The following is a 27,586-nucleotide window of genomic DNA, read 5'->3' on the forward strand; positions in this document are numbered from 1 at the left end:
AGTAAAGGCCCTGACACACCAACCAGATTATCGGTCGTCGGACCGTTTCAACATGTGCAATCGGCTGAAAAGAATACAGACGTCTTGAAACCATTACCGACGACGGCCGATCGCACAGCACACACCGACTCAGGTAACCGAGCTCGCCAACTAAACTAAGGGGCCAGTGAACCCTAACCCTAGGGGCCAGTGACCGCCTACTCCGCCACTGGTCCATGGGAGAGTGTCGGTCGATCAAAGCGTTCTGTCAATCATCCGTCAGGGCGTCATGCTGTGAAGCGTCGGAGCAGGAAGTCCTGCTGGCCGCAGCTCCGTCGACGGACGTGTACAGTGTGCAAGGGGTTACAGAATTATTCAGCAGGACACCACAGACAGACAGACAGACAGACAGACAGACAGATAGTCGGCGTGACGCGACGTGTGTTCGTCCACCAAGCGACTCTGTAACCAGGTGAGCGGATTCCTTTCCCGGTTCCCAGTTGTGCAATAAGTTGTAGACCCGTTCTGATACAGAGGGTGGAGGTCTGATATCAAGGGTGGAACGACATTTAAAGTTTACTTGTTTACTTGTTGCCTTGTCGCTGTTTTGTTTCGCTGGAAAACTTTTCCCCATGCGCCGTTTACCGAGTAAAAGTGAAGCACTGTCGCCACCTGGTGGAGGAGAGGTGGAGGTGGAGCAGAGCGCAGACGCCTGGTGGAAGAGAGGGAGCTGGAGACCGATCTTATGATTTACCTCCACCTCTCCTCTCTCCTCCTCTCTCCCCTCCCCTCCCCTCCTCCTCCAGGTACCTGCTCCTCTGGTGATGTCATCGGTGAAGGTGGAATGCGTGGTGAAGGAGAGCTGTCTGATTGGCGAGGGGCCGGTGTGGGAGGAGTCAGAGCAGTCCTTGCTCTACGTTGACATCGCCGGGCAGAAGATCCACCGCTGGAACCCAGCGACCAACAGCAAGCAGTCTGTGGCCACAGGTGACTAGTCTGGTCCAATCACAGCCCAGAGAGCAGACGCAGCTCGAAGACCTCAGCAAACTAAAGTCTCTCTCTCTCTCTCACTCTCTCTCAGATCACATGGTTGGTTTCGCCGTCCCCCGTAGGTCAGGTGGTTATGTGGCGGGGGTGGGCCGGAGCTTCGTGGCTGTTGATTGGCCGACGCAGAGGGTGATCCCATTGGTTGAGGTTGATACCGACAAACCAAAGAACCGCTTCAACGACGGGAAGGTCGACCCGGCCGGACGGCTGCTGGCTGGTACCACTAACTAGTACTAACTAGTACCACTAACTAGTACTACTGACACTAACTAGTAGTAATTAGTACTACTTACTAGTACTACTGGTACCACTAACTAGTACTACTACCACTAACTAGTACTAATTAGTACTACTGGTACCACCAACTAGTACCTCTAGTACAACTTACTCGTACTACACTAATGCTACCAACTAGTACTACTAGTAACACCAACTAGTGCTTATAGTATCACCAACTAGTAGTAGTGCCGAGTAATACTAGCTAGTTAGCTACTAGTAATACTAGTAATACTACCACTAATTAGTACTACCTACTAACTTGCTCGTACCACAAAATAGCAGCATCAATTAGTAGCACTAACGAGTCCACCTAACTAGTCCGACTGACTAGTACCTCATACTAGTAGTATTTAGGTAGTCGTACTTGTAAATGGTAGTATTAGTTGTTTACTAACTGACTAACTAGCACCACTGACTAGTACTATCAGCGAGTAGTAGTAAATAGGACCACTAACTAGTACCCGTGTGTTCAGGTACCATGTCCCTGGAGGAGCGGCCAGCCGTCGTAGAGAGGGGTCAGGGGTCACTCTACAGCCTGACCTCTGACCTCTCACTCACCAAGCACTTCAGCCAGGTCCTCCTCCCTCCTCTCCTCTCTCCTTCCCTCTCCTCCTGTCTCCTCCCTCCTCCTCCTCGCTCTCTCCTCCCTCCTCTCCTCTCCTTCCGTCTCCTCCCTCCTCTCCTCTCTCCTCCTCCTCGCTCTCTCCTCCCTCCTCTCCTTCCCTCCTCCCTCTCTCCTCTCCTTCCGTCCCCCTCCCTCTCCTCTCTCCTTTTCTCCCTCTCCTCTCCTTCCCTCTCCTCCTCTCTCCTTCCCTCCTCTCTCTCTCTCTCTCTCTCTCTCTCCCCTCCTCTCTCCTTCCCTCTCCTTTCTCTCTCTCTCTCCTAAGTGTGATGAGTATCTCTTGGTGGATGGGTTGTATCTTGTTGTGTGGGTACTTCCTGTCACGTGAGGGGTACTGCCCGTCATGTGAGGGGTACTTCCTGTCATGTGAGGGGTACTTCCTGTTGTCAGGTGGACATCTCCAACGGTCTGGACTGGTCGCCTGACGGCCAAACCTTCTACTACATCGACAGCCTGAGCTACAGGGTGGACGCCTTCAACTATGACCCCCACACCGGGGACCTCAGTATGTATACTATATATACCGTATTATATATACTATATACTATACATAAACATACGCCTTCAACTATGACCCCCACACCGGGGACCTCAGTACGTATACTATATATACCGTATTATATATACTATATACTATACATAAACATACGCCTTCAACTACGACCCCCACACCAGGGAACTGAGTATGTATACTATATATACTGTATATATTAGTGCTGTCAGTTAAACATGTTATTAACGCCGTTTAGGCAAACCCATTTTAACTGTGTAAAAGTTTATCGGGGGATTAACGTTCTCTCTCTCTTTTTTTATTTTATTTTTTTTAACCTTTTATTGATGGACAGTGTTACATTGTGTGAGAGATTATTTGCTCCAAGTGTGAATGTTAGTGTGGAATTGAATACTACGGTATATGCCAATGTTGTTTTCAATAAAAACAACATATGTACAAAGCAAGCCGATCCACTTTTCCATGTTGATAAGAGCATTAAAATGAGAAAAAATAATGGGACAAAAAGAAATCAAGGGACATTTAGAATAGATACAAATGTGTGATTAATTGCGAGTTAACCATGACATTAATTAGATTAATCGCGATTAAATATTTGAATCATTTGACAGCACTAATATACTATATATATAAACATACACCTTCAGCTACGACCCCCACACCGGGGACCTCATTACGTATAATGTATAAATAAACATATATGTATGTATACATACATTGGTGATGTATGTATGTATATCTAGATATATCTAACATCCACAGTATGGGTGAAGGTTGTGTTTGTGTTCAGGTGACCGTCGACCAGTTTACCGTCTAGAGGAGGAGGAGGGGATCCCAGACGGTCTGTTATGTTATTTAAAATACTAGTTGTAAAACAATACATGATAATTCAATTCACAATATATTCTCAGTATGTGTGTGTATGTATTATGTATATATATGTATGTATATTTTATATATATATATTTTATATATGCAGGTGTGTGGATGCTCTATATTAAATATGTAATGTATATATTATATTATATATACATTACTGCAGGTGTGTGTGTGGATGCGGTCGGAGGTCTCTGGGTCGCCTGTTTCAATGGAGGACGGGTCATCAATATTGACCCCAACGTTGGTGAGACCCGTCTGTCTCTCTCCCTGTCTGTCTGTCTCTGTCTGCCTGCAACTCTGTCTGTGTGTCCAGGACTAAGGGACCTGTCTGTCTGTTTACCTGTCTGTCTGTCTGTCCAGGGGCCCGGGTCCTGTCTGTCTGCCTGCCGGTCTCCATGACGACCTCCTGCTGCTTCGGAGGTCCGACCTTCAGTGACCTCTACGTGACCTCTGGCTCCCTGGGGCTCCACCCCCAGCACCACCCGCTGGCCGGCTCCACCTTCAGGGTGTGTGTGTGTGTGTGTGTGTGTGTGTGTGTGTGTGTGTGTGTGTGTGTGTGTGTGTGTGTGTGTGTGTGTGTGTGTGTGTGTGTGTACTTATAGTGTGTGTTTGTCTCCCCAGGTGTCAGGCCTAGGGGTTAAAGGTCGTCCATCAACTTCCTTCTCTGGTTGAACTGAAGCCCCTCCCCTTCAACGTCCCGAGTGACTGACTGGAGGCGGGACCAATGAAACAAAGTGTGACAGTAACATTAATGAACTGTTACAGTAACATGAATGAACTTACAGTAACATGAATGAACTGTTACAGTAACATGAATGAACTTACAGTAACATTAATGAACTGTTACAGTAACATGAATGAACTTACAGTAACATTAATCAACTTACAGTAACATTAATGAACTGTTAAAAGTAAAGTCTCTGGCTACAATGGAATGCAGGTATCGTTTGAACGGAGAAGTTTCGATGCTACTTGATACTGGGTTGTTTTGGGCGATACCTTAGGACCAGAGGGACAGAACCTGTACTATAATGTTAAAGAGTTGTTCTGGAACTGACATTCATAAAGTGACATCTGACTTCTGTCAAGCCTTTGTGGATTAATACATGATGGTAACAGTCTTATACACGTCCCAGTGGTGGAAATAAAGTACACTTATTATACGTAATACACTACTACTAAGTATTTGAGTATTTTGAGAACATGCATTTGAAGTGAACTAAAGTACAACTTAAAACGTACTTAGAATAAAGTACTCTTCATGTAAGTATACTATATTACCATTGTACCTAAATAATTTCATAAGCACACTAACTTACCACAATATGTATTTGCAATTTAGTATACTTTTTCACCGAAATACAGCTTAAAATTAACTTTCATTAAAGTAAACTTAAATGTGTACTTAAATCCACATCTAATCTAGTGAAATTGAAGTACACTTTAATAAAGCATTTCAATAGTGTATTACAAAGGAATTGTAAATAATTATAATTTACACTAAATTACCACTATAAGTATTTACAATTTAGTATACTTTTTCTAAGTACCCTTACATACAATTTGCAATACTCACACACCAATAAAGTACACTTTTTTATTTTATTTAAGTACAACGCAATACCACTTTAAGTATTGCAGAATTGGTATAAATATTTTGAGTACATTTAAGTTGAACTTAATGACATCTATGAAGTACTGTGAAGTACTTTTTAAAAGTACACGTTAACATACTTTAAACTTTAAAGCACAAAAAGTAAAAGTATACTTTGTATATTTAAATTATATTTGTAATACACTAAAATATACTACTTTGGGTGGAACAATTTCATTAACTAAGTTCATCAAGTTTCACCTGTGAAACTAGCTCCTAGCTCTCCCTCCAGGAAGGATCCAGATCCATCCCTTCAAAGGCCTGCTGAGACCTGGACCGTAGGCCAGCCCCCAGCTCGAGATCACCGCCCTCAGCTGGACGTCTGGTACCGCCGTCGCTACGAGCAACCAAAGGTCCATCATCAGAGTCACCGCTCTTCTGTTTGGCACCGCGGTGGAGCGAGCTCCCTACCGACACCAGGACCGAGTTAGAGTTGCTCAGCAGCCTCCGCTAGAGACTCAAGACTCACCTGGTCTCTGAACCAGAGACTCAAGACTCACCTGTTCAGAGTTCACCTGGACTCTGCATAGCCTCCCCCCTCCCATCCCCCAAATGCACTTATTGTATGTTGTACGCCCTGGCACTTAACTATAGTACTTAGCATGGTGTAGCATCTTATCCTAGCTACCTCTGTTGTATACAGAGAATGGGTTAACCTAGTGACGGTTAGCGCTTGGCACTTGGTTCTATGAACATCCTTACTGTACTGACAGAGATATATTGTCGTTTCTCTTTCTCCTGACTACTGTACTCTATGTACTTATTGTAAGTCTCTCTGGATAAAAGCGTCTGCTAAACACAGTGAAGGTAAATGATGAGGAGCTGAATGGAGACTCCACTGTTCTGTTGTGAGGTGGTGGAGGAAACGTCTCCAGAGGACTGAGCTCATGGTTCTCCAGGACCCCTTCCAGACCTTGGACTGAAGACTGGGCCCACGTCAGGGGGCAGGACCCCTCAGAGACCTGCTGGGACCCAAGGGGCTGGAGGGACATCCCAGGTGTGCTCTGGAGAAACATCTGCTACACTTGGAGGAATTCAACTGAAGAAACAGGAAGAATCATCAGCTGAACACACAAGAACGTTCAGTAGATCCACTCAGTTGATAATCACCATTGTGCTTCATTAACCAAACAGAAGAACAGTCTCTTACATGTACACAATAAACACAAGGACTCCAACAATAGAAGAACAGTCCCTTACATGAACACAATAAACACAAGGACTCCAACAATAGAAGAACAGTCCATTACATGAACCCAATAAACACAAGGACTCCAACAATAAGCGGCAGACATTACTAATCATAAACAGGTGTGCACATATCTTTAATAACTGCTGCTGTGTTGTTCCCCACAGAACACAAGGAAGGAAGGAATCAATACTCAGTTTAAAGCCATCACAACATGATCAATAGTTGTTCATATTAATATAATATTAAATCTGCTCTAAATCAGGTTCCATGTTATGTTAGGCTTATCAAAATATAAACTGATATCAGAGCCCTGCAGTATGAAACTGTTAACGTCTGAAAATAGACAATATTGTAGTATAAACATGTTCAGATTTACCATCAATCAATATTTAAAATACATTTGACATTAGAAATAAAGTCTTTGTAAAACCTACATAGTTAACCTCATGGAAGATCTTAAAAGTCTCTTCCTTTCAGGGTTTATCAAGATCAACTTTCAGAAGCACATGAAAACATAGCATTTGGATTATAGTTGAGTTCATTCATTTAAATCACCAAAACACAATGTGTGTGTTTATATATACGGTACATGTGTGTAGTCTGTGCGTGTGTGCGTTCATAAATGCGTGTTTGTGTGCGTGCGTAATTGTATGTCTGATTTTAAATGCGTGTGCGGGTGTGCATGCGGGCGCGCGTGCATTTATAAATGCATGTGTACAGTGTGCGCACGTTTGAATGTGTGAGTCTGTGTTTATTTGAGTGTTTATATATATGTGTGTTCATATGTACGTGTGTGTTCATATATATGTGTGTGTGTTCATATATATGTGTGTGTGTGTGTGTGTGTTTATATATGCGTGTGTGCGTGCACACATGTGTCTATGTGTGTGCATGCATGTGTCTTAATATGTGTGTGTGTGTGTTAACATCCTCATCCTCATCCTCATCCACTTATCTGGGGTCGGGTCGCGGGGGCAGCAGCTCAAGCAGGGGGCCCCAGACTTCCCTTTCCCGGGCCACATTGACTAGCTCTGATCCCGAGGCGTTCCCAGGCCAGTGTTGAGATATAATCTCTCCATCTAGTCCTGGGTCTTCCCCGGGGTCTCCTCCCCACTGGTCGTGCCTGGAACACCTCCCAAGGGAGGCGTCCAGTGGGCATCCTTACCAGATGCCCGAACCACCTCAACTGACTCCTTTCTAAGCAAAGGAGCAGCGGCTCTAATCCGAGTTCCTCCCGGATGACTGAACTTCTCACCCTATCCCTAAGGGAGAAACCAGCCACCCTCCTGAGAAAACTCATCTCGGCCGCTTGTATCCGCGATCTCGTCCTTTCGGTCATCACCCATCCCTCATGACCATAGGTGAGGGTAGGAACGAAGATCGACCGGTAGATCGAGAGCTTTGCCTTGCGGCTCAGCTCTCTTTTCGTCACAACAGTGCGGTAAAGCGAACGCAATACCGCCCCTGCTGCTCCGATTCTCCGGCCAATCTCACGCTCCATCGTACCCTCACTCGCGAACAAGACCCCGAGATACTTAAACTCCTTCACTTGGGCTAAGGACTCATTTCCTACCCGGAGAAGGCAATCCACCGGTTTCCTGCTGAGAGTCATGGCCTCAGATTTAGTGGTGCTGATCCTCATCCCAGCCGCTTCGGCCGCCAGCCGATCCAGTGAGTGCTGAAGGTCACAGGCAGATGATGCCATCAGGACCACATCATCTGCAAAGAGCAGTGATGAGATCCTCAGATCACCGAACTGCAACCCCTCCCCACCACGACTGCGCCTCGATATCCTGTCCATGAATATCACAAACAGGATTGGTGACAAGGCGCAGCCCTGGCGGAGGCCAACACCCACCGGGAACGGAACTGACTGGCTGCCGAGAACGCGGACACAGTTCTCGCTTTGGGAGTACAGAGATTGGATGGCCCTGAGGAGTGAACCCCTTACCCCGTACTCCCGCAGCACCTCCCACAGTTTCTCCCGGGGGACCCGGTCATATGCCTTCTCCAAATCCACAAAACACATGAAGACCGGATGGGCATACTCCCAGGCCCCCTCCAGGATCCTTGCGAGAGTGAAGAGCTGATCCGTAGTTCCACGTCCAGGGCGGAAACCGCATTGTTCCTCCTTTCCAGCACCTTAGAGTAGACTTTCCCAGGGAGGCTAAGAAGTGTGATACCCCGGTAATTGGCACACACTCTCTGGTCCCCCTTTTTGAACAGGGGAACCACCACCCCGGTTTGCCACTCCTTTGGCACTGTACCAGACTCCCACGCAATGTTGAATAGGCGTGTCAGCCAAGACAGCCCCTCAACACCCAGAGCTTTTAGCATTTCTGGCTGGATCTCATCAATCCCTGGGGCTTGGTGTGTTAACATATGCGCGCGTATATTCACGTGTGTCCTCAGACTCAGAGAGAGAGAGAGAGAGAGAGAGAGAGAGAAAAAGAGAGAGAGACTATAACTTACACAGACGCTGAGGAACCATCCTCCCATACCCCAAACCCAGGGAGGAGGTCCTCCTGGGTGAAGGTGGACTGGAAGGTGTGGATGTGTGTCAGTGTGTCTGAGGACCCTCCTCCACCTGGGGACACTCTGTAGAAAGACAGAGTGCCAGCAGGCCGGTCCAGATACACTCCTACTCTGGTAGAGCCAGCGGGGGGGAGAACTATGTCTGTTCCTCTACCGTTGTACCAGGCAATGTAACGATCATCATGACAAACAAGACTCCAGGACTTGTTGTTCAATCCAAGCCTACTGTCACCAGCCCCTCCTCTCCTTATGATTCCTCTGTATGTCACTCCTATTAGAACACGTCCTTTCCACTCTACCTCCCAGTAACAGCGGCCAGTCAGACCCTCTCTACACAACACCTGGTCCCAGAAGTCAAATCTCTCTGGGTGATCCGGATATGACTGGTCCTCTCCAACCCACGTCACCTTTCTGTTGTCCTCAGACAGAGAGAGTCGTCTGTGGGCTGTGTTTGGGTCCAGTGTGAGTTCACAGGCATCTGACGGAGAACAAGACATGATGAGCTGCTGAACCATTCTTCTTCATCATCGTCATCACTAGTACTGTTACTCTTGCATTCATCTTCTTCTTCCTGTTTCACGTTCATCTACTCTACAAACATTGACTTAGAAAGACTAAATAATATCAGAGCTACTATAGTGGACTAGTGTGCTATAGCTTTAGAAATAGTAAAGCATTTTGTTTAAAAGATCATTTAAATTAAACTTAAATGTAAATCATTTACATTTGAGACTTAGAAAGATCTGAAAACAATCTGAATCTACTCCCGCAATATTTACACAACATACACGTATTATACATCAAAACGTTCAGCATGATGAGCTGATTGCTCCTCTGGAATATCTTTAGTTATAGTCTACATAGTTTTCAAGATATTAGACTTTGAAAGGTTCCAATACACATCCACCTGTGTGATCCACCTGTGTAAAGACTGAACCAGCTGAGCTCACATACAGGCTGGAAACTAACTGTTGGTACCATAGACCTGGTTCATACATACAGTGCATAGACATGTACACATACCTACACACACATACACAAACATACTAGACATACATCAACACAGTGAAACATAGCTACACATACGTACACACAAGCCCACATGTGAATGTTCCATCTCAATACTGAGTGTGTTGTGGTAAATCAAACAGACACTTACACTTGTTTAGAGCTGGTTTCAGCCTCCACACTCCACCGTGCTCCACACTGGGGGGGAATCAAAGTGAGAGCTGCATGTTGAAACATTCACCTTCATCATCTGCTGTCTCATCACGTTCTACACAACATGAGACATTCTCATTCTCCACAGCTGCCTTTTGAAACCACTTCATCTAGCAGTGGCTTGAATCCTTGCAGGAGACTTTGTCCCTGAGTGGTGAGCTGTCCTCTCCATACCTGAGCGTGTCCAGTCTCCAGCGTGGATCCTCCAGTCCAGCAGAGAGCAGCGCAGCTCCTGAGTCTCCTGGGTGATTGTAGCTCAGGTCCAGCTCTCTCAGATGGGAGGGGTTGGAGCTCAGAGCTAAGGCCAGAGAAGCACAGCCTTCCTGTGTGACCAGGCAGCCAGACAAGCTACACACACACACACACACACACACACAAATTATTACGTTTCTAGAGGTAAATCTGTGTGAATGTCCTCTGATGTGGATCTTATGGTGTAACTGTTTGACCATTGAGTAAAACTGACCTGAGAGTTTCCAGTGTACAGTGTGGACTCCCCAGTCCAGCAGAGAGCAGCTTCACTCCGGAATCCTGCAGATCATTGGTACTCAGGTTCAGCTCCTTCAGACTAGAAGAGTTGGAGCTGAGAACTGAGGCCAGAGCTTCACAGCATGTCTCTGACAGATGACAGCCATTCAGCCTTCACACACAATAAACACAACATGTTAGGAACTGTGATTAAAATAATTTGCATCTTTTACCTTCTTGTAATGAAGGAATTGTATTCATCTTTTAAAAAACGTTTACTAATATTTAAAACAAGGGATATTTAAATGTTAATTATCTATGGGGTGTACAATGTTAAATCGTTTGTAGTAGTGTTTGAAAATGTGTTTTTTTTAATCAATACTTTTATATTCTAGTGTTATGAATATTGTGTTGTGTATTGTGATACATGGTATAAGTGAACCTACAGAAATGTTTTTCTATGTTATTATAACTTTTATATTCTACTATCAGGTATATTGTGTTGTGTATTGTAATACAATATTATTAGTGAACTTACAGAGATGTTTTGGAGGCTTTGACCACTGGTAGCAGCCTGAGAAGACCCTCCTCTGAAGCAGAGTATTTCTTCAGGTCAAACACGACCAGCTCCTCTTCTGATGTCAGTAAGATGAAGACCAGAGCTGACCACTGAGCAGGAGAGAGACATTTTCTGGAGAGACTTCCTGATGTCAGGTACTGTTGGATCTGCTCCACTAGAGAACGGTCGTTCAGCTCATTCAGACAGTGGAACAGATTGATGCTTCTCTCTGGAGAGAGATCTTCCTCTATCTTCTTCTTGATGTAAGACACTGTTTTCTTATTGGTCTGTGATCCCCTTCCTGTCTGTCCCAGCAGACCTCGTAGGACAATCTGATTGGTCTCCAGAGAGAGGCCCAGGAGGAAGCGGAGGAACAAGTCCAGGTGTCCGTTCTTACTCTGTAAGGCCTTGTCCACAGCACTCTGGTAGAAGGGGAGTTCATCTTCCCTGGAGGTTAGTGGTTCTTCTGAGAGCAGATTGACACCAGTTTTGATGAATGACCAGTAGACATAAAGGGCAGCCAGAAACTCCTGGATGCTCAGATGGACAAAGCAGAACACCTTGTCCAGGTACAGCCCACACTCCTCTTTAAAGATCTGGGTGAACACTCCTGAGTACACTGAGGCTGCTCTGATATCGATGTCACACTCTGCCAGGTCTTTCTCGTAGAAGATCAGGTTGCCTTTCTCCAGCTGGTTAAAAGCCAGTTTTCCCAGAGAAATAATGATCTCTGTGCTCTCTGAACTCCAGTGTGGATCAGTTTCAGCTCTCCCATGATACTTCCTGTCCCCCTGTATGGACTGAACCCTCAGAAAGTGGCTGTACACCTGAGTCACGGTCTTGGGCATCTCCTCTACTCTCTGGGATGTTTTGAAGAGGTCCTTCAGAACTGTAGCAGTGATCCAACAGAAGACTGGGATGTGACACATGATGTGGAGGCTTTGTGATTTCTTGATGTGGGAGATGATTGTGCTGGCCAGCTTCTCCTCTCTGAATCTCTTCCTGAAGTACTCCTCCTTCTGTGGGTCGGTGAACCCTCTCACCTCTGTCACCATGTCAACACACTCAGCAGGGATCTGATTGGCTGCCGCAGGGCGTGTAGTTATCCAGATGCGAGCGGAGGGAAGCAGGTCGCCCCTGATGAGGTTTGTCAGCAGCATGTCCACTGAGGTCGGCTTTGTGACATCTGTCCAGATCAGATTGTTCTGGAAGTCCAGAGGAAGTCGACACTCATCCAGCCCATCCAAGATGAAGACAACTTGGAACCGGCCGTATCTGCAGATTCCTGCTTTTTTGGTCTCAATAAAGAAGTGATGAAGAAGTTCCACCAAGCTAAACTCTTTCCCTTCCAGTAAATTCAGCTCTCTGAAAGTGAGGAGAAATGTGAAGTGTATGTCCTGGTTGGTTTTGCCTTCAGCCCAGTCCAGAGTGAACTTGTGTGTTAAGACGGTTTTACCAATGCCAGCCACTCCAGTTGTCATTATTGTTCTGATTGGTTGATCCAGTCCAGGTAAGGGTTTAAAGATGTCCTCACATCTGATTGGTGTTTCCTCCATGGCTGGTTTCCTGGAAGCTGTTTCAATCAGTCTGATCTCATGTTCCTGGTTGACCTCTCCGATGCCTCTCTCTGTGATGAAGTTCTCTGTGTAGAAGGCGTTTAGAGGTGATGGGTGTCCTGCTTTAGCGATTCCCTCAAACACATTCCTGAAATTCTTCTTTAAATGAGACTTGATTTTATGTTGGCAATCGACAGCAGCAGATCCTAAAAGACAAAACAACAGAAGACATCAGTTAGTGGATGGTGGAAACATGTCAATATTTCCTTTAAATTATCAACTTCATGATATTTAGTGGCTTCATTACTGACTTTATTACTAACATTACAAGGACTGCATGTTACAACTTCAAAATGTTCAGGACTATTTTGTTATTTCACAGCAATATGATTGGTCTAATGATAGTAATAATGATGGTGAATCAGTGTTAAGTGTCGTGTTATGCTGATATAACAAGACAGCGTTGCATCTCTTCAAGTTATTCTGCTGTTGATCTGCAGTATAATGTTTAACATTCTTTAACCTGATACCCCCACAATAACCCTACATATCTGGATCATACCATTTAACCTGATACCCCCACAATAACCCTACATATCTGGATCATACCATTTAACCTGATACCCCCACAATAACCCTACATACTGTATCTGGATCAAACCATTTAACCTGATACCCCCACAATAACTCTCCATATCTGGATCAAACCAATTAACCTGAAAGTCTATTTCTACTTTTTTTCAAAATAACAGTATATTCTGTTTAAAATAAAAGTTTCTTAGAGCTCTGTTTGCAAAATAAGAAAAATTTAATTTCTGCGTCTTCAAAGTAAGAGTCTCTTACCGGCCCTGAGTGAGTCAGCCAGTTCCTCCTGGTTCATCTCCATCAGGCAGAGCTTTGTGATGTCCACCACTCCCTTTATGGCGCGCCTCCTCTGCTCCTCCTTACCATCCTTCTCCTCCTCCTCCCACTGACTCTCTGAGCATTGTGGGTAATCTGGGAAGAGTTCCCTCCAGAGCTTATTCAGCTCCTTGTCTAGGAAAGCGTGTGCATTCTCCTTAGCCCTCTGGAACAGAACAAACATCAAGGAGAACTTTACTCTGAACTCACTGAGGACATCAGAAGTATCTGTCCTGGATTCACGTCCCACTGGTCTGAAGAAGGAAGCCTGGAGACTATTAGCTCCACAAGAGATGCTTTCTAATGTTCATGTAGAGCTGAAGTCAAACGTCTTGGTGGACATTTACACACCTTGATCAGCTCTGTTTGATGCTGCTGTACAGACTGAGCACTGGTAACCTTTGACCTCTCCTGGTGTCTGTGGAGAACACACACACACACACAAAGATATTATAACTTGTTAGTGAGATGTTATTACTGGCTCTGAGTAACCTAATGCTTCAAACTAGAATTACAGAATGACAAATCAGTTTGATCAACACTGACGTACGAAAGTGCTTTGTCAGAGTCTGAGTCTTATTTAAGCATGTTATCTTTTCCTTCTCTTATATTAAGAACAGACAATGACCAAATGGAAGTCACTGTTTTACTGTCAATCTTGACCACAGAACGGCAGTCATGCAGACCAAACACAGTAGAGAATAAAGACAGAACCCTGTTCATATCAGGAGCCTTAATGCTCAGGTCAGATTTATTGCTCTTCCTGAGTTTCTGGTTTGGCTATTCACGTTGTGTTTTAAACGTGGCCGATACGACGACTGTGGATCTAGAGTGACGTCAAAGTCACATTATGATACGACTGATCAACCTGAGGTCACACTGAGAGAAATCCCTCCTGTATCTGATTCAGGACCGTGTATGGAAGTAGCCCAAACCAGAATTGAACAGACCTGATTCTGTGTGATTTGTGCTGTTCACACTGTTCTGAATGAAATCGGATCGGAGTCACCTTTGAGCAAAACAATCTGGCAACTCTTGCTTGCAGAGTGACAAGGCCAATCACAGCCTTTCACCACCATAACATGTCCCGCCTCCGCCCCCCCGATCCTCCACCGCTGAAGAAGCCCCCCTCCATGTCTGACCGGTCACTCTCTAAGTCCTCACCTCTTCTCAATAGACGGATTTCCATCTTTAAACCGGTAAGGTGGATCCATAGAGCGGTCACTCTTCATGGAGACACTGCTGGGTCCAGGGGAGTCTGCTCTCTGCTGCTGCTCTGGCCTTCAACACACACACACACACACACACACACACACACACACACACACACACACACACACACACACAGTGCAGTTTTCAAACGGACAAGATAATTCTTCTTACAAGGCAGTTTTTAGGTGAGAGCATTTCACTTGTTTCCAGCTTTCAAGTCCTTAATTATCTTAATAAGATATTATAACTTGTTACTGAGATGTTATTACTGGCTCTGAGTAACCTAATGCTTCAAACTAGAATTACAGAATGACAAATCAGTTTGATCAACACTGACGTACCAAAGTGCTTTGTCAGAGTCTGAGTCTTATTTAAGCATGTTATCTTTTCCTTCTCTTATATTAAGAACAGACAATGACCAAATGGAAGTCACTGTTTTACTGTCAATCTTGACCACAGAACGGCAGTCATGCAGACCAAACACAGTAGAGAATAAAGACAGAACCCTGTTCATATCAGGAGCCTTAATGCTCAGGTCAGATTTATTGCTCTTCCTGAGTTTCTGGTTTGGCTGTTCACGTTGTGTTTTAAACGTGGCCGATACGACGACTGTGGATCTAGAGTGACGTCAAAGTCACATTATGATACGACTGATCAACCCACATTGAGAGAAATCCCTCCTGTATCTGATTCAGGACCGCGTATGGAAGTGGCCCAAACCAGAATTGAACAGACCTGATTCTGTGTTATTTGTGCTGTTCACATTGTTCTGAATGAAATCGGATCGGAGTCACCTTTGGCCAAGGCCAATCACAGCCTTTCACCATCATAACATCTCCCGCCTCCGCCCCCCCCGATCCTCCACCGCTGAAGAAGCCCCCCTCCATGTCTGACCGGTCACTCTCTAAGTCCTCACCTCTTCTCAATAGACGGATTTCCATCTTTAAACCGGTAAGGTGGATCCATAGAGCGGTCACTCTTCATGGAGACACAGCTGGGTCCAGGGGAGTCTGCTCTCTCCTGCTGGACTCTTCTAGAAAAACAAGAACCAGGATTTATGGATGTTTGATAGAAGCTGTATCTTTATGATCTCTGATAAGTCCTCACCTCTTCTCAATAGACGGATTTCCATCTTTAAACCGGTAAGGTGGATCCATAGAGCGGTCACTCTTCATGGAGACACTGCTGGGTCCAGGGGAGTCTGCTCTCTGCTGCTGCTCTGGCCTTCAACACACACACACACACACACACACACACACACACAGTGCAGTTTTCAAACGGACAAGATAATTCTTCTTACAAGGCAGTTTTTAGGTGAGAGCATTTCACTTGTTTCCAGCTTTCAAGTCCTTAATTATCTTAATAAGATATTATAACTTGTTACTGAGATGTTATTACTGGCTCTGAGTAACCTAATGCTTCAAACTAGAATTACAGAATGACAAATCAGTTTGATCAACACTGACGTACCAAAGTGCTTTGTCAGAGTCTGAGTCTTATTTAAGCATGTTATCTTTTCCTTCTCTTATATTAAGAACAGACAATGACCAAATGGAAGTCACTGTTTTACTGTCAATCTTGACCACAGAACGGCAGTCATGCAGACCAAACACAGTAGAGAATAAAGACAGAACCCTGTTCATATCAGGAGCCTTAATGCTCAGGTCAGATTTATTGCTCTTCCTGAGTTTCTGGTTTGGCTGTTCACGTTGTGTTTTAAACGTGGCCGATACGACGACTGTGGATCTAGAGTGACGTCAAAGTCACATTATGATACGACTGATCAACCCACATTGAGAGAAATCCCTCCTGTATCTGATTCAGGACCGCGTATGGAAGTGGCCCAAACCAGAATTGAACAGACCTGATTCTGTGTTATTTGTGCTGTTCACATTGTTCTGAATGAAATCGGATCGGAGTCACCTTTGGCCAAGGCCAATCACAGCCTTTCACCATCATAACATCTCCCGCCTCCGCCCCCCCCGATCCTCCACCGCTGAAGAAGCCCCCCTTCATGTCTGACCGGTCACTCTCTAAGTCCTCACCTCTTCTCAATAGACGGATTTCCATCTTTAAACCGGTAAGGTGGATCCATAGAGCGGTCACTCTTCATGGAGACACAGCTGGGTCCAGGGGAGTCTGCTCTCTCCTGCTGGACTCTTCTAGAAAAACAAGAACCAGGATTTATGGATGTTTGATAGAAGCTGTATCTTTATGATCTCTGATAAGTCCTCACCTCTTCTCAATAGACGGATTTCCATCTTTAAACCGGTAAGGTGGATCCATAGAGCGGTCACTCTTCATGGAGACACTGCTGGGTCCAGGGGAGTCTGCTCTCTGCTGCTGCTCTGGCCTTCAACACACACACACACACACACACACACACAGTGCAGTTTTCAAACGGACAAGATAATTCTTCTTACAAGGCAGTTTTTAGGTGAGAGCATTTCACTTGTTTCCAGCTTTCAAGTCCTTAATTATCTTAATAAGATATTATAACTTGTTACTGAGATGTTATTACTGGCTCTGAGTAACCTAATGCTTCAAACTAGAATTACAGAATGACAAATCAGTTTGATCAACACTGACGTACCAAAGTGCTTTGTCAGAGTCTGAGTCTTATTTAAGCATGTTATCTTTTCCTTCTCTTATATTAAGAACAGACAATGACCAAATGGAAGTCACTGTTTTACTGTCAATCTTGACCACAGAACGGCAGTCATGCAGACCAAACACAGTAGAGAATAAAGACAGAACCCTGTTCATATCAGGAGCCTTAATGCTCAGGTCAGATTTATTGCTCTTCCTGAGTTTCTGGTTTGGCTGTTCACGTTGTGTTTTAAACGTGGCCGATACGACGACTGTGGATCTAGAGTGACGTCAAAGTCACATTATGATACGACTGATCAACCCACATTGAGAGAAATCCCTCCTGTATCTGATTCAGGACCGCGTATGGAAGTGGCCCAAACCAGAATTGAACAGACCTGATTCTGTGTTATTTGTGCTGTTCACATTGTTCTGAATGAAATCGGATCGGAGTCACCTTTGGCCAAGGCCAATCACAGCCTTTCACCATCATAACATCTCCCGCCTCCGCCCCCCCCGATCCTCCACCGCTGAAGAAGCCCCCCTCCATGTCTGACCGGTCACTCTCTAAGTCCTCACCTCTTCTCAATAGACGGATTTCCATCTTTAAACCGGTAAGGTGGATCCATAGAGCGGTCACTCTTCATGGAGACACAGCTGGGTCCAGGGGAGTCTGCTCTCTCCTGCTGGACTCTTCTAGAAAAACAAGAACCAGGATTTATGGATGTTTGATAGAAGCTGTATCTTTATGATCTCTGATAAGTCCTCACCTCTTCTCAATAGACGGATTTCCATCTTTAAACTGGTAAGGTGGATCCATAGAGCGGTCACTCTTCATGGAGACACAGCTGGGTCCAGGGGAGTCTGCTCTCTCCTGCTGGACTCTTCTAGAAAAACAAGAACCAGGATTTATGGACGTTTGATAGAAGCTGTAACTTTATGATCTCTGATAAGTCCTCACCTCTTCCCAATAGACGGATTTCCATCTTTAAACCGGTAAGGTGGATCCATAGAGCGGTCACTCTTCATGGAGACACTGCTGGGTCCAGGGGAGTCTGCTCTCTGCTGCTGCTCTGGCCTTCAACACACACACACACACACACACACACACAGTGCAGTTTTCAAACGGACAAGATAATTCTTCTTACAAGGCAGTTTTTAGGTGAGAGCATTTCACTTGTTTCCAGCTTTCAAGTCCTTAATTATCTTAATAAGATATTATAACTTGTTACTGAGATGTTATTACTGGCTCTGAGTAACCTAATGCTTCAAACTAGAATTACAGAATGACAAATCAGTTTGATCAACACTGACGTACCAAAGTGCTTTGTCAGAGTCTGAGTCTTATTTAAGCATGTTATCTTTTCCTTCTCTTATATTAAGAACAGACAATGACCAAATGGAAGTCACTGTTTTACTGTCAATCTTGACCACAGAACGGCAGTCATGCAGACCAAACACAGTAGAGAATAAAGACAGAACCCTGTTCATATCAGGAGCCTTAATGCTCAGGTCAGATTTATTGCTCTTCCTGAGTTTCTGGTTTGGCTGTTCACGTTGTGTTTTAAACGTGGCCGATACGACGACTGTGGATCTAGAGTGACGTCAAAGTCACATTATGATACGACTGATCAACCCACATTGAGAGAAATCCCTCCTGTATCTGATTCAGGACCGCGTATGGAAGTGGCCCAAACCAGAATTGAACAGACCTGATTCTGTGTTATTTGTGCTGTTCACATTGTTCTGAATGAAATCGGATCGGAGTCACCTTTGGCCAAGGCCAATCACAGCCTTTCACCATCATAACATCTCCCGCCTCCGCCCCCCCCGATCCTCCACCGCTGAAGAAGCCCCCCTCCATGTCTGACCGGTCACTCTCTAAGTCCTCACCTCTTCTCAATAGACGGATTTCCATCTTTAAACCGGTAAGGTGGATCCATAGAGCGGTCACTCTTCATGGAGACACAGCTGGGTCCAGGGGAGTCTGCTCTCTCCTGCTGGACTCTTCTAGAAAAACAAGAACCAGGATTTATGGATGTTTGATAGAAGCTGTATCTTTATGATCTCTGATAAGTCCTCACCTCTTCTCAATAGACGGATTTCCATCTTTAAACTGGTAAGGTGGATCCATAGAGCGGTCACTCTTCATGGAGACACAGCTGGGTCCAGGGGAGTCTGCTCTCTCCTGCTGGACTCTTCTAGAAAAACAAGAACCAGGATTTATGGACGTTTGATAGAAGCTGTAACTTTATGATCTCTGATAAGTCCTCACCTCTTCCCAATAGACGGATTTCCATCTTTAAACCGGTAAGGTGGATCCATAGAGCGGTCACTCTTCATGGAGACACTGCTGGGTCCAGGGGAGTCTGCTCTCTCCTGCTGGACTCTTCTAGAAAAACAAGAACCAGGATTTATGGACGTTTGATAGAAGCTGTATCTTTATGATCTCTGATAAGTCCTCACCTCTTCTCAATAGACTCAATAGATTTCCATCTTTAACACAACACACACACACACACACACACACACACACACACACACACACACACACACACACACACACACACACACACACACACACACACACACACACACACACACACACACACACACACACACTGCAATTCTTATGCTGACAAGATAAGTCTTCTTACAAGGCAGTTTTTAGGTGAGAGCATTTCACTTGTTTCAAACTTTCAAGTCACTCTTCGGTCACTTTTGAAGGAGACACAGCTGGGTCCAGGGGAGTCTGCTCTCTCCTGTTGGACTCTTCTAGAAAAACTATTCATGGATGTTTGATAGAAGCTGTATCTTTATGATCTCTGATAAATCCTCACCTCTTCTCAATAGACTGATTTCCATCTTTAAAGTCCCAAGGTAGTCCAGACCAGTCACTCTTTATGGAGACACAGCTGGATGCAGGCGAGTCTGCTCTCTCCTGCTGCTCCTCTCCTGAACCCCCCTCCTCGCTCTCCTCATCCATAGTAGACTGGAGACCTGGACACAAACACAACTCCATATTGTTTCTGTGGACTCTGTTTGAGTACCGAACGGGAAATTACTGCAGTACAAGACTTCCTATCCTCCTCCTGTCTGATAAACACACTCTATCACTATCAATGTCTAGATCTACACACTCTATCACTATCTATGTCTAGATCTACACACTCTATCACCATCTATGTCTAGATCTACACACTCTATCACCATCTATGTCTAGATCTATACACTCTATCACTCTCTATGTCTAGATCTACACACTATCACTATCTATGTCTAGATCTACACACTATCACTATTTATGTCTAGATCTACACACTATCATTCTCTATGTCTAGATCTACACACTCTATCACTATCTACTACACACTAGCACTATCTTTGTCTACATGCTGTCTGTCTGCGTGCTCCCTGTCTGTCTGCATGCTGTCTTGTCTGGTCTGCCTGTCTATCAGTCTGTCTGTCTGTCTATCTGGCTGTGTGCTGTCTGCCTGCTGCCTGTCTGTCTGTGTGCTGCCTGTCTATCCGTCTGTGTGCTCCCTGTCTGTCCGGCTGTCCGTCTGTGTGCTGTCTGTCTGCCTGTCCCTATTCCATTGTATTGTGGATCTTATTTCTGCTATTTTAATGTCTGAATCATTTCTCCACTGGAACAAAGTCTGAGTTCTGTCACTTTACTGAACCACAGATTCCATAGAAATCAACCGCTAAAGCTCAACACATCGATGAGGTGTGCTCTTATTATCCTGATATAGACCTTATTCTATAAACGTCACCGCGTTCGCGGCGGCCATATTGTTGACATAGTTGACATTCCTAACATAGGCTCTACTACGCGACAAACTGAGGATTTGAGCCAGCGAAGGAGAGATTTATGGCTGGCTAGAATTAATAGGCGAGACTTCAGCCGACTACTCATAGCGAAGTCTGTTCCCAACATTTCACCACAGGTAACGAGAGAGTTACCTGTGGTAGTAGTTAGAGTTAGATCGGGAGCGTAAACTATGTTCCCCGGTCGCGTTTTTCGTAGGTGGAATCCGGAAAAAGTTCCGCCTCAAGCGCTAGGATTGGACAGACAGCCTGTCAGGCAAACTCACACGCTGACTCCTAACCATAACCATAACCGTAACCCTCACCCTAACCATAACCCTCATCCTAACCGTAACCCTAATATTCATTCTTCCGGATTCCACCTACGAAAAACACCGGTCACATACAAAGCGGGGAACATAGGGATGACCCCGTTAGATCGGTCTAGCACACAGTCTATACATTATTTTATCACAGGGAGTAAGTTGTAACGTTACGATGGATGGTTTCCATTTGATAACGTGCGAACGAAGCCATAATATTGATAACTCAGAACGACAGCTCACTTCACTCAGTTCAGACAACTCACTCAATAGTGTCATGTCAACAAAATGGCCGCGGTGACGTAAAAAGGGGCGTGCGATACCCCCGGTAATCTCTTAATTAGCATCACGGGGGGGGCGTGGCCAACGAGTAGGAGGTGTAGCCTGTGGGGCGGTAGGAGGTGTGGCCTGTGGGGCGGTAGGAGGTGTGGCCTGTGGGTGGTAGGAGGTGTTTCCTATGGGCGGTAGCAGGTGTGGCCTGTGGGTGGTAGGAGGTGTTGACTAGTGCTCAGATCTCTGATCAGTTGCCAGCGCTGCGCAAAACAAACGAATCACTTGAATATTGAACGCAATGTTAAATTTACCACAGGTCAGTAAAGCAGTGAAACATTAACTAACGATGTATTCTCTACAGTAAACTCATTGTTATATACCAGTAACCTAAAGACAATATAAACGGTAGAAAACTGGTTATTATTATATACCAGTAACCTAAAGACAATATAAACGGTAGTAAACTGGTTGTTATTATTATATACCAGTAACCCAAAGAAAATATAGCCTAAACGGTAGTAAACTGTCGGCCTACCTTATCATATCTACTCCGGGATTAAAATGCGTACAGACGGTAAAAAGTTGTATTAGTCTAAATGCAAGGGAAGAAAAAAAAAGCGGAGAAAGAAGAGCTGCTCGCTGCGACAGACGGTTGAAATGAGGAAGTTACAGAACTGCTATGACTCCGAGGAGCCGCCCCGCTCAGCCCGATGGGGTCACGTGATTTCGGGGAAAACGAAGGTTTCGCAGCGCGCGCTTACGCACGCGCGCGCGCTCACACACACACACACACACACACACACACACACACACACACACACACACACACACACACACACACACACACACACACACACACACACGCACTAGAATCACTGAGCCAACTGTAATGTCTGCCTTATATAACAATGTCTGCCTTATATTATATATTTAAGCACGTAAATAAACAAGATAACACTTTTTGCCGGAATTTATTTGTTTTAATTAGCGTGAGGAGACGACCATCACGCGATGAAAACAATATCCCGAGTTTGAGATCTCAATCATGGGATATTGCCAATATCCTCCAGACAGAGAACCAATCAAATTGCGCCATCTTAGGAGGTTCACGTGTAGCATATACTAAAATATAATAATACCATCTAATAATACTATCATATAATAATACCATGTAATAATTATAATAGCCTAGCCTGTGTAGACTATCAGTACATTACTGCATGTCACCGCAGACCAGAACTGTTTAGTGATGTCATTGGATATGCTTATTGCACATCGTAGTAGATCGATATTAAAATGGATAGATATTAGATATTAAAATGTCCCATCACTGTGCTGTTACCTTCTGTAACAGTCATCACTGTGTTGAAAAGCTGAGGGTGAAACGATGCGCAGCTGGTGCAACAGGCTGACTTAATAATGATGTATCTTATTATGTTATATTAACATCTCCTAATATATATTAAACCAAACCTCTGTTAGCACAAAAGCATTGTAATAAATGCAGTGATCTTTTCAAGGATGAGGCTTCAGTTGAGTTTATCGTTTATTCAAGTAAGACAGAAAGCCCCGTCTGGCCAGCGGCTGCAGTAGATCTGTGCAGGAGGTCTGTGCAGTATGTCTAAGTATGTGCACAGGGAGATTCAAACCACTCGTCTAATGAGCCACTCCAATGGTCCACCGATCTAGGGTGTGTGCGCGTATGTATACAGGTGTTTTTCCACAGCTTGGACTGAGAGTTGTCTGCCATATCTTGGATGATATGATGATATCTTGGCGATGTTCTGCGTATTCCAGCCAGCCGTGCCTCTGGTATCGTGTAATCCGGCGCCCGTTGACCTTTGGTTAAGGCGAAAGGTGCCATGTCTTGACGTAGACAACCCTGGGTTCAGGTTCAGCAGATTATGAAAATGTGTTATGTGTTTTTGTATGTCTCGTTCTGCCGTCTGGCAGTCAGTTTCATAATCTTTTTGGCCCGTTCTCTAAGGTCACGCCAACTCTGTAAGTGCAAGTACAAATGTGTGTGGAATATCTTCACATAAACCATATAGTGACACAGAGAGAAGGCAACACTTGGTATTTACAGAATGAAGACAAATGTATTGCTCAATGATTTACGCACTTGTCATTAATAAGTATAAGTACTAACGTTTTCTAAAACACATGACAGCTCTTTCAATGTAGCCACATCAATATTGTCAGCTGATCATCTGTGTCTCTCAGTGCTTCTGTTGACATGTAAATACTGTTTGTTGCAGGAAGAGTTACATGACATGGTCTATATTGTTCTGATGGTAAATGCTGGTTATATAACATAACATTGACATTCATTGAAGAGCAAAGATTTAGCTTGAAAACCATATAATTATTTCTAGAGATATTAATAAATGTCTTGTACTGTGTATAGAAACATGGCTTCTATATTTAATCACTCATACTTTACTGTTATTTACACAAGCAATGCCTTAAAAAGTCGGCATATAATGGAACCATGTAATAAATATTATAATGTTGCGAGCAGCACGGGAAGGACCAGACGGGAGCCCACATGTTCAGCGGTTAAACAACTCTCGCACCCCTACACCGCACAACTAGGAGAGTTGCATTTATTGAACACACCCTCACGACACACAAAAACACACTCAACATAAACAATTAACATAACGTCTCGGTGACGGTATCGGGAACAGTTACACCAGCACAATACACCGCCACCCAGGCATATCCAACTCTTTTTTTTTAATCTCACACAGCGCTGTCTCTGCCGCAAAGGACCTATGGGAGGGCGCCAAAGGTCCAACTGTCGATAGTCTAAACCCCCCAGGATCCCTTGCGGCACACTTAACATTGCGACCACGCCCATGGTCGCTACAATAACAACAATAATTATAAAATGTAAAAAAAAAACTAAACCTTTATATTACGTGAATAAAATGCGGTTAGGTACGGTATAAAGTTATAAAAGTATAAATGCAAGAGAAGAAACGGAGGATGAAGTGTTCCTAAAACAAGTAAGTCAGAGAAAAGGATTTAAAAGTGGAATTCGAGAAAGATCGAGTTCATGCAGAAGACGAGTAGGACGAGGAGGTAGCCTCGAACAACGAGGTGCAGTTGAGTTCACTGGACGAGGAGGTAGCCTCGAACAATGAGGAGCTGTGACGCACTTGGAAGTTTTATATAGCCTCGAAACTCACAGGATCCGCCCCCTCTCTGTCACGTGCTTTCATGGAAATCGAAGCCTTGCCTTCAGAAACGAAAACACAGGCAGGCAGGCAGGCAGGCAGGCACACTAGGGTGACCAGACGTCCCGGATTTCCGGGGACAGTCCCCGTTTTCAGTGACCTGTCCCGCCGTCAACAATTCCGCCCCCCCATACATATTTGGAGGTTTTTACACCGCAGAAACCAAAATGTCCCCGGATTTTGTCTCAGAAATCTGAGGGGTGTTCCAAGAACGGAGGTTTAACAAACACAGAGTTAACGCTGAACTCTAGGTTGTCCGATCCTGTGCCGACTAACCCAGAGCTGTCGGTTCCACAGCACCGGTTATGAATTAGTTCAATCAACACGGGGTTGGTTAACACAGGGTTGTGCGCGTTCACGGCAAACCTATAAAGACGTGATGTATGGATCATGGAAATCCTGATCAAAATGGCGAAACGGGCCGCATATTTTACCGATCAAGGTACTAATTATTATTTTTCCTCCCTCAGCAACTAAAGAATAAAAATGATGGAAGAAAAGTGTTTTTTTAATTTATTTTTATTTAAATGATTTCTGCAAATGTGGTCTCGCATCCTTTGTCAGCCCTTACAAACATTTGCGAATGTGTTCCTCCTCGAGGAACGGGTAAAGTGGGGAGGCATCTCTTTGCGCAGAGTGGCTATATTGTGGCATGCAACAATTACATCGCATGCCCGTTCCGGACAAACTCTTAGTCCACGTAGGCATTGGAATCTGGACTTCAATATCCAGAATGTATTTTCAATCTTAACGCGGGTTCTGCTGTGTGCCAGGTTAAATGTTGTCTGTGGTCCAGGAGCGGGATTAGGGTACGGGGTGATGAGCGTCGGGAGGCATTGATACCCTCGATCTCCTAGGAGATCCCCATCGAATTGCCCTGCGATCAAATACAAACTTTGAGCTATCTTGCACAAGCACAACAATTATATGAGGTCTATGATATGTTCATAATGCAACGCACCCTGTTGAAATGTATTGCTCACATTGGATGTGTGCCATCAATGCACCCAATTACATTAGGAAATCCTGAAATATAAGACCCAGATGAAAAGTCAACAAGGATAATTTCGGAGCCATTTGGGAACACTTAAAGTAGATAATGCTGACCTGCAAGTTGGTGAAACTCCATGAAGTTACGCAACAACCGCTTCAGCGCAAGACAGACGCACTGAGCGGCAGACGGTAGCTTTGCCTATGTGCTCAGCATCTCCTACACTGTACAAAAAGCTACCCGTCGCAAAAAAACGGAAAGCTATGCAAATTGTTTGTAGTGAACTGAGGGCAGATCCACGATTGGTAACATTTGCAATGTAGGGTTGGAGAAGGCTATTTAAATATATCAAAGAATCACGTGAAAAACTATATCTCTCCAGCAAAAAGTCATCCGGAGAGGACAATATGTCGAGCCGTGGTCTAATTAATCTCTGTGAATTGCACGAATTATTTGCGCTCCGATATCAACAGGCGAACACGTAAAAGCTGCGATAAACGCGGGTTTAAATAGCCTACTCTGAGCAAAACAGGGTTATCTTCCAAACTTAACCTGCGCAAAACCTGCTCCGACCAGGTTTGATTGAGAGCATATGTTTCTATAGCAACTTACATACCGTGTTCATTTTGGAACGGAAAACCTAGGGTTGCCGCTAACCCTGGGTTAACTTAGCTGGGTAAGTGATAAAACCGGCTTTGTGGAACACCCCTCTGGTCACTTTAACACACATACACACACACGCGCACACACGATGTGTGGTCCTATTTTATTTCTCCTGACTTGTAAACTTGTAAACGTCCATAAGTAGAGTCTGAAGACAATCACATGTTCTTCTTTTTTGTTGTCGGACTATTTGTGTGCAATGAGGAAGCAGTTGTCTCGATCCAACCCGACCGGTTTCAACATTGTTGACATGGTGATGAATTGCGGGAATTGCGGGATGGTGCGGGCGGTAACGACAGGCAGCTGAGCTGTAATCTTCCCGAAGCGCAACTCGTGTTTTCACCAGAGAGGTTTTTAGGTCATCTAGTTAAATAATAAATTCACCTGTGTCACGCACCTCCTTTATAACGCGCACATGCTGTGTGTGTTCTATGTGTTCTACGTTCTATTCATTGTCAATAGACGTTACAATCTTAGTGTGTTTAGTGGCCACGCCCCCTCTACTGTTCCACGTACAGAGAGAGGTCATTAAGGAACAGGTAGGGGTCGTTAAACAGTACAGAGACAGGTCATTAAGGAGCAGGTAGGGGTTAGACAGTACAGAGACAGGTCATTAAGGAGCAGGTAGGGGTTAGACAGTACAGAGCCAGGTCATTAAGGAGCAGGTAGGGGTTAGACAGTACAAAGACAGGTCATTAAGGAGCAGGTGCAACAGGGTTAGAAATCCCCTTAGTTTGAATTACTACAAAAATAAGTTTATCATGAAGATGTGTCATTTTATTGCCACCTGGTGACTGAATGGCGCAATTGCATCCATTGTCCCTTTTCCCACACCGTACATGCCTCCGCAGAGAAATATATCTAAAGGTGGAGGTGAGTAAAAGTGCGAGCGATGTGGCCAACAATATTAATGTTTAATGGTTTTGGCTCGTTCTGTACCGACCGGTGTTGTGTATTTTGAATGTAAATATTACCTGTACGTAATAGGAAAGTAACAGACATTTATGTGCAGAAATGATGATTATAAGTAGTACTTCTGACCGCATGTTGAGCTAAAGCTAATTAGCTAGCTGTGAGCTTG

The 27,586-nt window shown here is 44.6% G+C and overlaps 2 protein-coding genes across 8 annotated transcripts; one reads left to right on the forward strand and one right to left on the reverse strand.

Moving 5' to 3' along the window:
- Positions 1-270: 270 nt before the first annotated feature.
- Positions 271-4,401, forward strand: rgn (regucalcin). Its single transcript, XM_084487847.1, has 9 exons — positions 271-451; positions 786-966; positions 1,061-1,243; positions 1,779-1,879; positions 2,318-2,432; positions 3,229-3,279; positions 3,481-3,561; positions 3,678-3,823; positions 3,939-4,401. Exons 2-9 carry the CDS (start codon positions 804-806, stop codon positions 3,987-3,989), a joined length of 891 nt encoding a protein of 296 aa, XP_084343973.1. The 5' UTR covers positions 271-451; positions 786-803; the 3' UTR covers positions 3,990-4,401.
- Positions 4,402-6,277: 1,876 nt separating this feature from the next.
- Positions 6,278-22,271, reverse strand: LOC311369594 (NACHT, LRR and PYD domains-containing protein 12-like). 7 transcript variants are annotated; one of them, XM_084487803.1, is made up of 20 exons: positions 22,145-22,271; positions 20,044-20,203; positions 19,479-19,592; positions 19,288-19,404; positions 19,097-19,213; positions 18,165-18,281; positions 17,974-18,090; positions 17,783-17,899; positions 16,851-16,967; positions 16,660-16,776; positions 15,722-15,838; positions 15,531-15,647; positions 14,567-14,683; positions 13,754-13,820; positions 13,346-13,568; positions 10,926-12,708; positions 10,386-10,559; positions 10,094-10,267; positions 9,858-9,904; positions 6,278-9,176 (listed from the first exon to the last, which is right to left on the reverse strand). In XM_084487803.1, the coding sequence occupies exons 2-20, from the start codon at positions 20,187-20,189 to the stop codon at positions 8,632-8,634; spliced, it is 4,443 nt and encodes a 1,480-aa protein (XP_084343929.1). In that variant the 5' UTR covers positions 20,190-20,203; positions 22,145-22,271; the 3' UTR covers positions 6,278-8,631. The 7 variants fall into 7 exon arrangements, with proteins under 7 accessions (XP_084343929.1, XP_084343927.1, XP_084343926.1 ...); XM_084487801.1 differs by having other exon boundaries at positions 19,288-19,401; positions 19,479-19,595; XM_084487800.1 differs by having other exon boundaries at positions 19,097-19,210; positions 19,479-19,595.
- Positions 22,272-27,586: the final 5,315 nt, after the last annotated feature.

The sequence above is a fragment of the Micromesistius poutassou genome (genome assembly GCF_964030765.1).
Source record: "Micromesistius poutassou genome assembly, chromosome: 24".
In the NCBI taxonomy this organism is placed as follows: Eukaryota; Metazoa; Chordata; class Actinopteri; order Gadiformes; family Gadidae; genus Micromesistius; species Micromesistius poutassou.

Bases quoted from the DNA above. Each gene is read 5' to 3' on its own strand.
- LOC311369594 (XM_084487798.1), bottom strand. From the start codon at position 20,189: ATGGATGAGGAGAGCGAGGAGGGGGGTTCAGGAGAGGAGCAGCAGGAG. The intron at 17,900-17,973 runs GTGAGGACTTAT...TTGTTTTTCTAG, and splicing joins AATCCGTCTATTGAGAAGAG to AAGAGTCCAGCAGGAGAGAG. The intron at 16,777-16,850 runs GTGAGGACTTAT...TTGTTTTTCTAG, and splicing joins AATCCGTCTATTGAGAAGAG to AAGAGTCCAGCAGGAGAGAG.
- rgn (XM_084487847.1), top strand. From the start codon at position 804: ATGTCATCGGTGAAGGTGGAATGCGTGGTGAAGGAGAGCTGTCTGATT. The intron at 967-1,060 runs GTGACTAGTCTG...ACTCTCTCTCAG, and splicing joins CAAGCAGTCTGTGGCCACAG to ATCACATGGTTGGTTTCGCC. The intron at 1,244-1,778 runs GTACCACTAACT...CCGTGTGTTCAG, and splicing joins GGCCGGACGGCTGCTGGCTG to GTACCATGTCCCTGGAGGAG.